At 49.2% G+C, this 15,247-nt stretch overlaps 1 protein-coding gene and 1 pseudogene across 1 annotated transcript in view; both read right to left on the bottom strand.

Annotated features, from left to right (window-relative positions):
* The window catches only part of KCTD3 (potassium channel tetramerization domain containing 3), a 319,588-nt gene that overhangs the window by 31,341 nt on the left and 273,000 nt on the right, over positions 1-15,247 (bottom strand). The window contains exon 15 of the mRNA XM_086927901.1: positions 9,821-9,917. Within this exon, the coding sequence (XP_086784027.1) occupies positions 9,821-9,917 (97 nt within the window). The remainder of the gene's footprint in view (positions 1-9,820; positions 9,918-15,247) is intronic.
* On the bottom strand, positions 13,015-14,676 carry LOC147709325 (uncharacterized; annotated as a pseudogene).

Below are 15,247 nucleotides of genomic sequence, written 5' to 3'. Positions count from 1 at the left end.
GGTCATGCAATAAATAGAGTGAGTGCGATAGATATAGTGAGGGCGATAGATAGATAGAAGGAGGGCGATAGAGTGAGTGCGATAGAGGGAGGGCGATAGATAGAGTGAGGGCGATAGATAGAGTGAGTGAGGGAGATAGATAGATAGATAGATAGATAGATAGATAGATAGATAGATAGATAGATAGATAGATAGATAGATAGATAGATAGATAGATAGATAGATAGATAGACAGAGTGAGGGCGATAAAGTGAGGGCGATAAACTGCCTGTCTCCACACCATTTTTATAGCTGTGGGGGCCTGGAATAGTGTGAATTGTAACACTTATAGCAGGTTATTAGTTGTCTAGGTACTGTCATTGGCAGCGCTGGCAGTGGCCATGGGCGATGCAAGCTGTGGAGGCCTCCTGACAAAGGACCTGGCACTTACAAATTAAGTACCGGTACATGTAGGTGTATGGAGAATTAAGTACATGTAAAGCCAATTTATTAACATCCCCATAGGTAAACGGAAGGAATGTGACCTTGTGTTATATCATTGGTGCTCATGTAAAATCACTCGGGTCAGGTTCCAACCATATAAAACTGCAAATATAAACAAAGGGAGTGGATGGAATGGAGCAGAGGTTTGGTGGGGCAGGAGGAAAGAGCAGCAGGGGGCTGTGGAGACGCTCACGGTGGAGGCAGCGAGACACCAGGGAAAGGAAGCAGCACAAGGGCGTGTAAAAAAACAAGCAGAACATCTGCAGCTAAATTAAACACAAAATATAAATAGCCCCTAGTTTTGAGATGAGGACATTCCTCTCGTTTTTCGTGGTACTAACCCCAGCGTGCGTTGGTTTGTGCGACGTGAAGTTGTTTGTTGCTTGTGAATGCTGTTCAACTGCTCGGAAACGTGTCTGCATTTGCTTTCGTTGTGGCTGTCTGCGCCATGCCCATAAATGAAGGACAATGGGAGCGCCAGAGACTGGGTCATGAAGAGAGGCAGTGGAAGAGAGAGAAAGAGGGGCAAAGCAGAGAAGAGACAGGGGAATAGATGGGCCTACCCGGCCCAGTGAAAAAGACTAAGGTACTGCATGCACACTAAGTGAAACAGAAATGTGCAAGCAACACTGGGCCATTTCTTTAAACTAGCATTCTTCTTGCTAAATGAGGGAATCACTCTTTTGATGCTCCTTAAGGGAAAAACTCACGGCCTGCCTTAAACTGTGGATCAGATGCTGAGCCGCAGACATGGAGCTTTCCCCTCCGCAGCGGCAGATGTGACAATGCTGGAAACAGGGGCGAGCGCTCGTGAGTGTCAAAATATTTCAGTGCATCTGCCTGGCTCTCTGTCCACACTGCAATGCCCCGGGCAGACAGGAGGGGGCCCAAGAGTGCTCGGGTGAGTGTCTGTTAAGCTCAGCGCTCCGTCCGTATTTTTGTTTGTTATCTCATATGACTAGTACAGAATGGCAAATAATTCAGTTTTGCCCGTGCCTCCGCTGTGCCGCATATTGCCATGATGCCTACACATTTCGGTTGAATTTCAGGAGGTGAGCTGCCGTGTAAAGTCTGCAATACTATGCGTGCCACTGTAAACTACACAAGGGTTGCCGCTTTGAACAATCACACATGGCGCTGGAAGAGGCATCTCCAGCCAGGACATTAGCGTCAGAGGAAGGGAAATGCTCTGTTTGTGCCTGGAGGGAGGGGGGAGAGCTTATTATGTAAAGCTGAAGGGGGAAGCAAATGAGCTCAGGAGTGCTGCACGCGCAGTAGGGCACTGAGACGTGTAGTCAACTTTCGGAACATAGGAAGTATGCTACTTTGGAACTATGTTGAAAGTTTGGAGACGTGAAATTACAATACATTGTTGCCCTAGACGCCTAGCCGCATCATAACTCAGAACATGGTAATATGGCTTTGGGAATTCAATCACACAGTACGTTTTTTCAAGCTGTTAAAATATTTGCTTTGTAAGGGGCAATGTCAACAAGGGCGGCACAGGCGCTTCGGCAGCAGGGGGCCTACTGCGGGGTACAAGCACCCGAAGAAAGAAACACGAGCATTGTAGGAGCAACGAGAGAGAAACACTGGGGCCGCCGTGAAACAGGGGTAAAGGTGCAGGAGGACGGTGCGGGCGCAAGACAGGAGGGGAACGGGGGTGGGTGCAAGGGGACTGGCGGGATGAGAGCAGAGGCAGCGGATCTCTCTGAATGCACAGGTAGGTGGTAGCTGCAGCTAGCGAGAAATGTAAAGGGAGCAGCGGGGCTCCGTCACACACACCTCCTAAAGTCGCAGGGGGTATCTGGACGCCTACAGTGCAACCCTGCAAGCCCCGGCGAGAACGGGGAACTATCTGCTGTAGCAGTGCACTGGTGAGCAACCCCAGCGGCGATCACAGCAGGAGCAGCGAACACCGGCAGTGCACGGGGCAAGCAAGACAGGGCAGAGAGGTCTGGCAGTGACTTACAGTAAGCTAGTTGCCGGCGATCAGCTTGCTATAAAGTACATGCGCGCACGCGCTCTTGTGCGCGTTCTAGCAAGCTGATCGCCGCTAAATAGCATTTCTCAGAGCCCCAAAATGTCTGGGCCGAGATCAGCGCATGCGCTGGATCAGGCCGAGACCTAAAAAGGGATAAACATTATCTTAGAACCATCACCCGGACCGGGTGTTATGCGTTAAAGGAGTCAAAGAACCAGATGGGTGATGTACAATTTGGGGAATTTCGAAGAATTCAATAACAAGATTCTTTTGAACAAGGATGAAGTACAAAAAGTACAGAGGGTACTGGTAGATTTGAGGGCTTCACACAGAATTAAATAAGTTAAGCAATCAAGACATCACAGAGTAAATTGAAAGTTCCCAATGGATGGCACCTGTACTTTAGGCAAGCAAGTCCATTCAGACACCTAGAATGCAGATGGACTTGCACAATCTCAATGCCAACATTTAGGTAGATCACAACCCACTTCCCAATATAGCTGAAATGTTGGCATTGCAGAAAGTAGGCCTGCTTTCATTATGTTAGACCTGTCCTCTGCATATCACCAGTCAGAGTGCTACAGGGATTCATTATTTGACTCCATTGTGTCACGTAACCAAGCTTATTCTAGCTCATAACCTATCATTGTAACTGGATGCCTCTATGTTCTAATACCATCAGTTTTCAGATTGCATTGCACAGTTACTTGAACTGATGTCATGACATATTTTCCAAGACAGATTGCAACAAACAGGGGATAACCCTATTTCCCAAACCTGGGGTAAATAAACAATATTAAAGCTACAATGGTTCGAGAAAAAATATATAACAAGGAAAATAAGTTTGCAATCAATAATACAAAAAAATTGGTCAAATAAAGAAAGATTTTTTAAGGCAAATAAAGACTTAAAGAGAAGGAGGGATACCCAACAAAAAAGGTTATTACAAAAATATAATTTTTTACTGCAATAGCAGAATGTAAACAGACGATTTCAAAAACATGGTGCTCGCATAATAACACAGAAAACATGATTCACAACATATTTATACTGTGTAAAACATAGAACAAATGGCAAAAGGAAACTCAAATAAAACAAACAGTCCAACAAATAACAAGAAAAGAAGATGGCAGTTAATGACTGCATTTTATTTTAAGGTCATCATCAGGACAGATGTACACTTTAGGGGAGCATCCAAAGAAAATAAATGTGTATATTGCCAGAGTGACATTCCAATTAGGAGGAGCAAGCTCATCCAAATCTCACCCAGAATTCAAAGTTGGAAAAAGGGAGTGAGACACACAACGTAAATAATGTGTCTGCACAATCAAGAGTTACAAAGTGTGGAAAGAATTCTATAGAGCAGTGAAATTACCCTCAAGTGTGACAAATGCAAGGTTTTCCTTTGGATTGTGGACAATTTGACATGTGGTTTGATATCTCGAATATAGAATGTAAGAAAAGGTTTTATCACAGCACTAAAGGATGCACTGAGACCTATGAATGAAGAACAACAGAGATTGTTTGTGGGACTGTCCAGATTTTACACCAAATTTGTGAGGCACAAAGAATGGGAAAAGTCTTTAAATTTGCAAAGGGTGATACCTTTAAGTCTTCCTCACTTTAAACACTTGATACCAAGGCCTTGAATAGAAGTCAATGTGGTTTCCGGGGGTAGGGTGAGGCTTAGCAGTGCTAATGTGAGAAGTGGAAGAAAAAGGGTACATTTTACATTGAGACCATGAGAGGGTCTGAATCTAGTCATTCTGTAATTGAGCACAAAGTTCTTACTTGGATTGGTAATCACTTTATATCCGATTTATGAAGCACTGAGTTCAGCAGCTTACAAATCAATCACAAGCTATGAGTTAATTTCTTTAGCACAAAAAAGTCAGGAGAATTGTTTTTGGATGAAACCTATATCTGGTCTAAAATTCGAAAAGGTAAATATCCCTTCTTGCCTTCCTGCTGATGATGAGAATGTATCTAAGGAAGAGGAGAGTTAAGATTGGCTAGAGAAATGTGTATAGTGAAACTGAATGTGTGATGCCAGAGGAAGTACTGAGTGTAGAGTGGAGATAAAACATGAATGAAGAACACACATTGGGCAAGTCTACAGAGTACCTCAGTAAAGCACGTCCTGGTAAGCTGAATACAGAAGAAAATGCTTATTATCAAATTGCAGAAAGTTGACTCGGGTAGTGGTGCGGTCAGATAGTTCAGCTTGTTGGTAATGTCAGTTAAGAGTGGAGGAGTCAGAGCATGAGTGTTAGACCTGGCTTCCTTGGCGTGGTTTCCCCTGACTTTTTGCCTCTACCTCCTGTATTTTTGACACTGTGCTGGATTTCGTTTTTGCTGGGTTAATGCTTCAGGACACCTTTCCCCTGCTGATCAGTGCCAACGTGCAAGTGTTCCACGTGTAAATTGTTATTGTGATTGGTTATCCATGATTGGTATATTTGTTTTACCAATAGGTCCCTAGTAAAGTACACTGAGTGTGCCAGGGCTGGTAATTCATATGCTACTAGTGGGCCTGCAGCACTGATTGTGCCACCCACATGAGTAGCCCCACAGAGATGTCTCAGGCATGCCACCGCAGTGCCTGTGCGCAGTTTGCTAACTGCCATGTTGACCTGACCAGTGTACCCATTTGTCAGGCCTGACCCTTCCCTTTTCTTACACATTGGACAGACCTATGGTAGGCCTAAGGTACCCCCGTCGGCAGGGGCAGGGTGCAGTGTATGTAAAAGGTGGACATGTACTAGTGTGTGTAACATGTCCTGATAGTGAAATACTGCCAATTTCGTTTTTCACTATTGAAAGGCTATCCTGCCCTTAGGACAGAATGGGGAATGCTGGGTAACATGTTTACCTTCATATCTTCCAATAGGAGTGAGATAGAAACTTGGAGTCTGTTATCCCTGAACTCAGAATTGAATAACACATCTTTTAGGAAGAATGTTTTTTAAATCCTGTGTTTGAAAATACTTCCTGTGTGCCTCTGCCTGTTTGAGGATTATTATTATTATTATTATTATTATTAAAAAAATGTATAGAGCGCGTAGTCACCCTGAGGTATCCCAGCGCTGAAGATCCCTACATCTGAGGGTCCGGGGGCAGAAAAACAGAGGGAAGGGAGGACAGCAGGTTAAGGCGGGACGAGAATGTTAAGGGAACAGGTGAGTTTTCAGCCGTTTCCTAAAGCAAAATAGCTAGGTTCTGTTCTCAGATCTCGGGGGAGAGCATTCCAAAGGCGAGCGGTATGGACCGAGAAGCGTCTTCCACCCGTGCGAGCTTTCTTGAATCTAGGAAGGGTGATGAGAGACTCCTTGTCCGATCGGAGGGATCTTGGGGCTTTGTATGGTCTTATGAATTTCCTAAGAATAGGGGGACCTTGATTATGCAGTAGTTTACGCGCCAGGCATAAGACTTTAAATATCACTCGTTCCCTCACTGGGAGCCAGTGAAGGATCTTCAGTGCAGGTTTGGCTGAGGCTCTGACAGGGGTGTTGGTGAGGATTCGGGCGGCCGCATTTTGGATTCTCTGTAATTTGTTCAGAGTTGCTACAGGCGCGCCCAGATAGATAGAATTACTATAATCAAGTCTGGACAGTATAAGGCCTTGAATGAGAAGTCTTTGCGAAGTGCGGGGAAGTAAGTGCAGAATCTTTCTCATTGATTTCAGTAGCCCGAAGCAGGTCCCGGCTACTTTTTTTGCTTGGGTGGTGAATGAGAGGTCGGTTTCAATCCATACTCCAAGGCTTTTTACTTCCTGTTTTGGATCTGGGGTGGGCCCAGGCAGGGTGGCCAGATGTTCTGAGGGAAGATGAGTCCTTTTTGGCCCAGCAAGAGAATGTCCGTCTTTGAACCATTCAGTTTTAAGGCTGAGCTGTTCATCCACCCTTGTATCTGCGTCAAGCAGTTGAGTAAGTCCGCAGGTTGTTGGCTGGGGTGGGATAGGGAGACCACTAGTTGAGTGTCATCAGCATAACTGACGATGCTCACTCCGAACGGGATCACGACCTCCTCCAATGGGGACATATATATGTTGAACAAAGTGGGGCTCAGGGAGGAGCCCTGAGGCACCTCACATTGGAGGGGTGTTTCGGAGGAGCAGGTGTTATTCTCCCAGATCTGGAAGGAGCGTTGGGCAAGAAAGGAGGAGAGCCAGGATAGAGCCTTGCACTCTACTCCTACCCTCTTAAGCCGTTTGATCAGGAGGTGGTGGTTGACGGTGTCGAAGGCCGCACTCAAGTCGAGGAGGATCACTGCCACTGATCCCCCTTCGTCTAAGAGTGACCTGGCCTCCTCCACCGCTGCCAGGAGGGCGATGTCAGTGCCCTGCCCTGGACGAAACCCTGTCTGCGCGTTTTTTAACAGATTATTGGATTCAAGAAACTGGGATAGTTTCTTGTTCACCAGTTTCTCTGCAATCTTGCTGGTCCCGGGGAGAAGGGATATTAGTCTGTAATTGGCCAATTCTGCAGGGTCCAAGGAGGGTTTCTTTAGAAGCGCTTTAACAGCTGCCGCTTTCGAACTAGGGGGGACGACTCCTTGTTGTAATGACGCATTAATTAGTTGGGTGAGGGGGGGGGATGATGGTGGGGGCTACTTCCTTAAGGATCCGTAGCCGGGCGGGGTCCCTAGGAGATCCGCTTTTGATGATTTTTAGCGTGTCCTCAACTTCTTTGATGGTTATTTGCCCCCAGGAGGATAGGCGGGGGGAAATTAGGGTATCGGAGGGGACGTCCGTCTCGCCCAAATTAGTGGCAGGGATGGAGTCGAGGATTTTTTGGATCTTTGTGTGGAAAAAGCTGGCTAGCTGATGGCATTTTTCCTGGCCTGCTTTGGGGTCAGGGGGGTTTCGCGGGCCGGGGTCGTGGACATTGAGGAGTTCTTTCAGGATGGTGAAAGTTTCTTTGCTAGAGCTGGCGGCTTTTTCAATTCTTTCCTGGAAAAATAGACTTTTTGTCTTGCCAATGGACGATTTGTATATTGAAAGGGAGGTCAGATAGGCCTCCTTGTTGGAATTGGATTTCTCCTTCCTCCAAGAACGCTCAGCTCTTTTACAGTTCTGCCGTAGCGACTTGAGCTCAGATGTATACCAAGGGGTCGAGGGTATTCGTTTAGTATGTTTGAGGATGGCTGTTTTAGGGAGAAGTATGTCCAGAGAGGATGTAATCCAGGAGTTAAACTGTTTATCAGCCATAATTGGGTCGGAGGAAAGCGTTGGGGTCGAGTTAGAGAGGGTGATAGCCCATTCAGATGGTAGGAGTTTGTGCCAACGTCTGTCAGAGACTTTAATTTTCGCGGATTGGAGGGTAACAGAAGGAGACTCCCAGGAGATGGGAATTAAAAAGTGATCGGCCCATGACAGTGGCATAGGAGGATTGGTGGTAATATTGGTGACATTGGTAAGGACGGGATCTAAGAGGTGTCCCTTGTTGTGAGTGGGTTCGTTATTGACCAGCCGAATGTTAAGTGACAGAAGGTCCGAAAGCAGATCGGAAGCATTCCGGTCAGTAGGATCTGTGAAGTGGAGGTTAAGATCACCCACAATAAGAAAGTTGGAGACAGAGGAGGCTAGTTGAGATTGACTGTCTGGTTTGAGAGTGACAGGGGCTGGGGTGGCTGCAGGAGTCTGTGTGACTCAGCACAAGGCTGAATAGGCCGATCTGCATTTGGAGTGGTGGGAGGAGTAGCACCTGGGCCTGAATAGGGCTGTGCCTGCCTTCCACAATGCTGGCTCCATCTCCTGCCATGCGTCTGAAGAACCTGGCCCACACTGACAAAGGAAGAAGTTGTGCACTGGCAGAGTGCACCTAGAACTGGTTTGAACTGGGTCCAGGAACCCTCACACATAGAGAACAAATACTTTTGGGGTATAAATATGAGAGCTGAAACCCCTGAGCTTTAGACTACTTTGTGATCAAGAGGAACCTGTTTTGAAAGAGGACAGCTGAAGAGACTGAGGAGAAGTACTGCCCTTGCTGTGTGTCTGGGGCTGGCCAGCAGTTTGCTGTTTCTACTGAGGAGAGGACAAAGGGACTTTGCTGTGTGCTGTGTCCATCAGAAGAAAAGTATCTAAGGGCCTGAGAAGAACTGGACTTTTCTTTCTGAAGTCCCAGGCACAAAAGGACTTCACCCCCAGCTTCCCTGACTTCCTTGCTGGAAGCTGTAAACCGAATGGAGGCCTCCTTGGGTACATGGGGTCTGAAAATGCGCCCAAGGGTTACGAATGGTACCGAAAACTCACAACAGGCTTGAATCTTCTGCAGAAGTGCCCATGGACCCAGAAACTGGAGAGGGGTTTGTTCTGTAGTGGATGACTGCGATCTGGAGGAACCCCGATGTCCATGCAAATGTTTTCAGACGCGAGTGGCAGGAAGAAGGGGAGCCATGGTTGGACCTTTTGTATTTTTTCAATTTTGAACTTACCTGAGGATCGGGATTGGAATGATGGCCTCATGAGAACTTCCTTGGCCCAAGAGTGCATCAACAACCTCTATTTGGACAAAGAGCAGGTCTTCCTAGGGTTCTCAACAACATAGAGTTTGACTTTGCAGTCCTGGATGGCTGTCAGATTCATCCAAGTGCTTTTGTTACATTACTTTGCATCATATGATGAGATGAGACATTAGAGATAGATCTTCTGAGGATCTGTTACTGACATGTGTTTCTGGCAAACCTTGCAGGGGTTTGAAACTGGTTGTACTAGGGGTAGAAATGTCCTTTGCACCCTGGAACATTTTTAAAGAAACATTCTCTGTGAAAAGACAGTGATTGAGGGAGCAAGCTCTAGATCCACACGGTGATGCTCTGAGGTTGCAGTTATAGTGTGGCCCCAAAGTCACCTCAGAAGTAGGATGGATCTGACGCGGAGCTACATGACACCACCTACTGGCACACGAGGGAACTGTTGAGAAAAAAAGTCAGCAGATCTAGTCTGGCGTCTAGTGTTATTCACAAGGTGAGCAATCTGCTTTTAGAAGTATCCATCAGAACTACAAATTCATACTGTGAACACTGTACAAGTTCAACAAGAAATTAATAATTTTCTATAATCAAACACTTCATATCCACAAGAACACCTTGTTTTTTTATTGTGCCTCACACCACACTTGTACTGCTTCGATGCTCTACAAATAACAGATACTATTACACCATTTAATGCCACTGTATTTATTAAACTCTGCAGGATGGAAGGGAGACTCTGCCTTGCCAGAGTTCCAACTTGTGAGCTTCACACCACTGCATCACAGGGTAGGAGGCAAAATCACTGAGCAATCCCTAGTCTGTACTGCAATGATTTATCGTAAAACATGCTATCCATGCCAGCACAGTGTATATTACCTTTTCCCACTGGAAGACATCCTTACGAAGAGCTTGTTCGTCACAGGCACAACCTTTTGGATAAACACTTGTTGATCATCTCTTTCACCGAAAGGGCCTGTAGAGGAAAACAATACTTTGCATTTTAATATTAATGTCCACTTAATAACTACAAATGCTACAGGAAAGTAAAACAAACACTGCTGCTGCAGTAACAAAAATGTCCCCCGCCCATCCAAAACCGGCCCCACCCTTCCGGCCCACCGGATAACTGCTCGGTGCCCGCCACGGCCCGTCCGGCCCTGACCTACATTATTATGATAGATGTTGTGTACAGCAATGTGGGGCCATCTCAGGCCTAGAGCGGCTATTGCTGTTGCGCAGGGGCAGGTCGCGCAGCGGCTACAGCAATCAGGCAGACACCAGTGTCACTGTCGGAAGTGACGTGCTCGAGCGCCCGTCCTCCTTTTATTTAACCCCGCAGGCCACGCCTGGCCTGCGGATGTGGGAGTGCGTGTGTGTGTGCGGCAACTAGACCGTTGCCAGCATTACATCTCTATCCAACTATATAAAATTTTCGCAACAGATGAAAATCAGTCCTATATTAAAGAACAGTTCACATAATGATGCCCGGGTACTTGCGTGTCCCTTGATGACAACTTCAGGGTCTCAGCAAGCAGGCATAGTCTTTCAACTTCTGACTCGGTGGAGGGTTGGGCCGCAAGTTGTATAACCGGGCGTTTGCCCTGCCACCATCTGCGCCTCAATGCCCCTCTCGGCTGGCAGTCGGTGATGTTTGAGACACCAACGTAAGTTCAGGTCCCTCTGCCTGGCCCTCTGGGGGTGTGTCATCGTCTTCCATGGGAGTCGCTGTCACGAGTGGCTCGTTGTTCGCTTACGCTGCCTCCGAACGTTGTCTGGATTCCGGTGGTAGGGCCTTGAACCACGAGGCATTTCGTGACACTTCCTCTTCCCCCTTTTGGGCAGTGACCATGGTGCCTTTGGTAGATGTTACTGTCCAGGTTCCCGGCTCATATCGAGTTTGGAACTTCCCTCCGGGGCGTCTGTTCCGTATGATCACTCGGGTCCCCTGGCTCAGGTTCCTTGGAGTTGCTCTCCTGCACCAGCTGGCTCTCGATTTCCTTGTCGTCTCCGTTCCTGTGCCTCTTCAGTGTCAACCGGGGATGGTGTCCAGCCCGGGGCAGTAGGGAGGAGCTCCCTCCGTGGTCCTTGGAACATGAGGATCCATGGGCTCCTTTGCGTGGTGCAGTGAGGAGTGCCCCGATACTCCCGCAAGTACTCATGTAGTCGTTGTTCGGGGTCGGCTTGTTCCACCATTGCTATCCGAAATACCTTGTTGAGAGTCCGCATGAATCTCTCAACGTCCCCATTTGCCTGGGGCCACTGAGGTGTGATGTGACGGTGGTGAATCCCTCTTGTCCTGAGGAACGTGGCGAATTCAGTCCCCTGGAAGGGTGGCCCATTGTCACTCCGTACCTCAGATGGGTATCCGATCATGAAGAATATCTTTTCCAACGCCGGCCCTACGTGTGTGAATGTGGTGGAGGCAACCCTCTCCACTAGGGGGTACTTAGAGTAGGAATCGATGGCCACTAATTTGTGTCCTTCGCCCGGGAAGCTTCCAAAATCTATGCTGATCTTGGTCCAGGGAGACGTGCAGGCTTCTTCCGTGATCACTGGTGCGGGCCTTTCAGGGTCACTTGTCAGCTGGCAGGCCATGCAGTTCCTCACATACTCCTCCACCATGTTCTCCAGCTCCGGGAACCATACCTTTTCCCTCATGCGCGCCTTCATCTTTGTCGTGCCCAGATGACCCACATGGGCGAGTTGTACTGCTCGGTGTCTCAGGCTTTGGGGGATTACCAGCCGTGACCCTCTCAGCAATACTCCGTCTTCTGTGGCACTTAGTTCATGCCGGACTCGCCAGATCTTTGTGAGTGACTCCTTATCTTCCACGGACCAGGAATTGGGTGGGCATAAGTACTTGGTCCATGAGCCTTCTTGGACTGCCTGAAGAGACCTCAGGTAGATGTTGTTGGTGGCAGCGGCTTCCTTGATGTCCTCTATTGTCATGCTTTGCGGGCATGAGGTGAGTGCCACCCACTGGGCGTACTCCTCGCAGTCGTCATCTACTGATTCTGGATCCTGTTGAGAGGGATGACGCGAGAGGTAAACTGCGGGGTTCTTGACCCCCGGGCAATATATTACTTCCATCTCGTATGATTGTAGTTGGATCACCCATCGTTCAATGCGAGGTGGTGGGTGTGGGGCAGTTCCCTTGAAGAGGCACACCAGGGGTTGGTGGTCAGTGACCATGACAAAGGAGTGCCCTTGTAGGTATAAATGAAAATGGCCACACGCCCATTTAATGGCGAGAGCCTCCCTCTCGATCTAGGCGTACCTGGTTTCAGTCGGAGTTAGGGCCTTGCTGGCAAAAGCTAATGTAGTCCACTGGCCGGGTTCGTGCTCTTGGGTCAGGACAGCACCGAGGCCCACCGGGCTGGCATCGACGATCACCTCTGTACGTTTTGTGGGGTCAAAGTATGAAAGAGTGGCTTTCTCCAGGAGAGCATCCTTGATCCCCTGGAATGCTTTGTCTTCTTTCGGGCCCCACTGCCACGTGGCATCCGCCTTGGTCAGCGCTCGTAGCGGCTCGCTCCGCGTGGCTAGGCCCGGTATGAACCGGCCAAAGTAGGTGGCCATGCTGAGGAAACTCCTTACTTCCGTCGGGGATTTTGGTGCTAAGGCATCCTTGATGGCCTTGGACTTCCTCGGATCTATCTGGACGCCTTCCTGGTTAAAGACGTAGCCAAAGAATTCTATGGAGGGCTGAAAGAACTGACACTTTTCTTTGTGAAGTGTCGCTCCATGGGTGCTCAGTCTCTTTAGGACATCTCGCAGCTGTTTGTGATGTTCCGACGCGGTGGCGGAGTGTATCAGAATGTCATCACTGACATTTATTACCCCCGGCAGTCCGGACAGGAGTTCCCTGATAGTGTTCTGGAACACCTCCGCCGCCGATGAGATGCCAAAGTTTAAACGCTTATAGCGTCGGAGGCCAAGATGAGTGCTAAAGGTGGTGATAAATCGGCTTTCCTCCGCTAGTGGCAGTTGATGGTATCCAGCGTTTAAGTCTATTTTCGAAAACCACTTCGACCCGTTCACATCAGCCACAATGTCATCCATAGTGGGGGTCAGATGTCTCTCCCTCCGGATCGCAGCGTTCGGTAGCCGCATGTCGATGCATAGGCGGATTTCACCGGGTTGCTTAGGCTTCTCCACAATGACCATTGGTGATACCCAAGGGGTGGGGGCCCCGTGACCTTTTCTATGACGCCCAGGCTCTCCAGCTTTTCAAGTTCTTTCTCCACCAGGGGGTGTAGGTGAAATGGTATATGGCGGAGACGCAGGGCGGTGGGAATGACAGACTTGTCGATATGTAGTTTGATCGGTTCACATTTTATGCAACCCAGGCCTCGGAATAATTCTGGGAATCGTCCCAACAGTTCATCTACTTGATGTGCTCTGATGCGATTGGCAAATGCTATTAGTTTCAAATCTTCAGCGGTGTGACTACTTAGCAGCGTGTCGGCCTATCGGTTGATTATGTGGACTGTCGCCATCACTTCTGACTCATCGGCCTGAATGGGTATTGTGATTTTTCCTTTGAGGGGTAGCGGTGTGTCCGCTCCGTAGGCAAATATCCTCGTCTTGGATGGCAATACCAGGGGCCGCGGGCGTAGTTTGTTGAACTTCCGCAGGCCCATTACGTTGACGGTGGCACCAGTGTCAATGATGGCCTTAACTTAATTTCCCGCCATCTGCACAACACACGTTGGTTGTGGCCGTCGCCGTCGCTTGAGCTCTCGTGCGAATGAGACGATGTAGGCCTCTTCATCCTCCGACTCTGAGTCGTCATACACCGTGGGTAGGTGTTTCTCTGCTTTTGCCGGCGGTGGGTCGGCCAGCGAAAGTTGATGGACAGCTTTGGTAGGCGTCCGTGATTTCTTGAAGGTTTTTGACATGTTCCTTCTGCGGCACACTGATGCGAAGTGGTTTGGGATTCCACAATTTGCACATGTTTGCCCTTGGGCTGGGCAGTCCTTGGCTGCGTGGGGCTCGTGCCCACAATACCCACACCGCGCTCGGGGCGGGTCTCTCCGATAATCTGGGTCTCTCCGATATCCTTTCTGTGGTGGTCCACGCGGTTGGGCCCGCACCGCGTCCGCCCTTTCTACCTTGATGGTTTCTGTCTTGATCTGGAGTTTGTGTAATGCTTGTTCCATGGCGGTGGCTCTGACGTTTGCGAGTTCGTGAGATCTGGCCAGAATTAAGATATCTTCCAAGGAGATCCCTGGCTTACGTAGAATCGACCCTCTCAGTGCCTTATCTCGACACCCTTGGATAATCTGCCTCCTTATGGCCTTTGGTTGATCTTCGTCGGTGGAACTGGCTAGCTCCCTGACGCAGGTATGGAACTGGTCCATCGTCTCACCTTCCCTCTGACGTGCCTGTCCCAGTTTAAATACTTCGAAGTCTACATTCAGTTGGGGGTCAAAGTGGCAGTTGAGGGCAGCAACCGCCGCGTCGTAATCATCCGCCGCCCCCGTGTTCGGCAGGTGTTTGAACAGTCTAAATATTTCATCCCCTGCGTAGTGTAGCAAGAGCGACCTTTTTACTGCTTTGTCTGTCTCTCTCGTGACTATGAAGTAGTTTTCTAGTCTTTGGAACCATACCTTCCACCTTGGTGAGGCTGTGGACGGGTCTTCCGCTTCACTGAATGGTGGCAGCACCCCCGATGCAGCGTGTTGAAACGGGATGTGGATAGTGGCGGCTGGTGCATCTTCGTCCCCCATAGTGACGGTGTACCTGGATGCAGTTGTCTGTGTGTTCCTCGCAGAGTGTTGTCCCCTGTTGCGCCGGTTCTGTGATGTCGCGTGGTAGCTGCGCGGCTCACCTCAGCTCCGTCGCGCTCCGTCGCGAGTTCAGCAGGCCTCCAGTGGTGTGGGAGTGTTGAGGTCCTACTCAACCCTGGAATGCAGTTTGTTTTCCCTCCAGGGCGCAGTATGGCACACTCCCGGCTGTTTCCACAACTCACGCGCAAAGCGTGAGCATCTGCAGGGCGTTTTCCGCATCTCACGCGCAATGCGTGAGGAATGGTAGAGCGACGTGCCGGTCCGCGACGCACGCGAGATGCGTGAGGAACAGCATCCAATCGCGTGTGCGGTCCGGCTCCGCCAGCTTCAGTGCTGCGTCTCCTGTGAGGTAGTAGGGGAGACTCCAGGGCCCAGGTGTGGAGGCAGGGACAGCCGTGTGGGCTCAGGGGCAGGCAATCGCCACAGCAGGCAAGCACGCGGTCGGCACCGCGGAAGGGAGCGGGTCGCTCCGATCAGGCCTCCGGTGTACGGGCGAGGGTTGGGCCCCCTC

This window comes from Lissotriton vulgaris, chromosome 6 (genome assembly GCF_964263255.1).
Source record: "Lissotriton vulgaris chromosome 6, aLisVul1.2, whole genome shotgun sequence".
Lineage (NCBI taxonomy): Eukaryota > Metazoa > Chordata > Amphibia > Caudata > Salamandridae > Lissotriton > Lissotriton vulgaris.
This window is presented reverse-complemented; position numbering and strand designations above follow the sequence as displayed.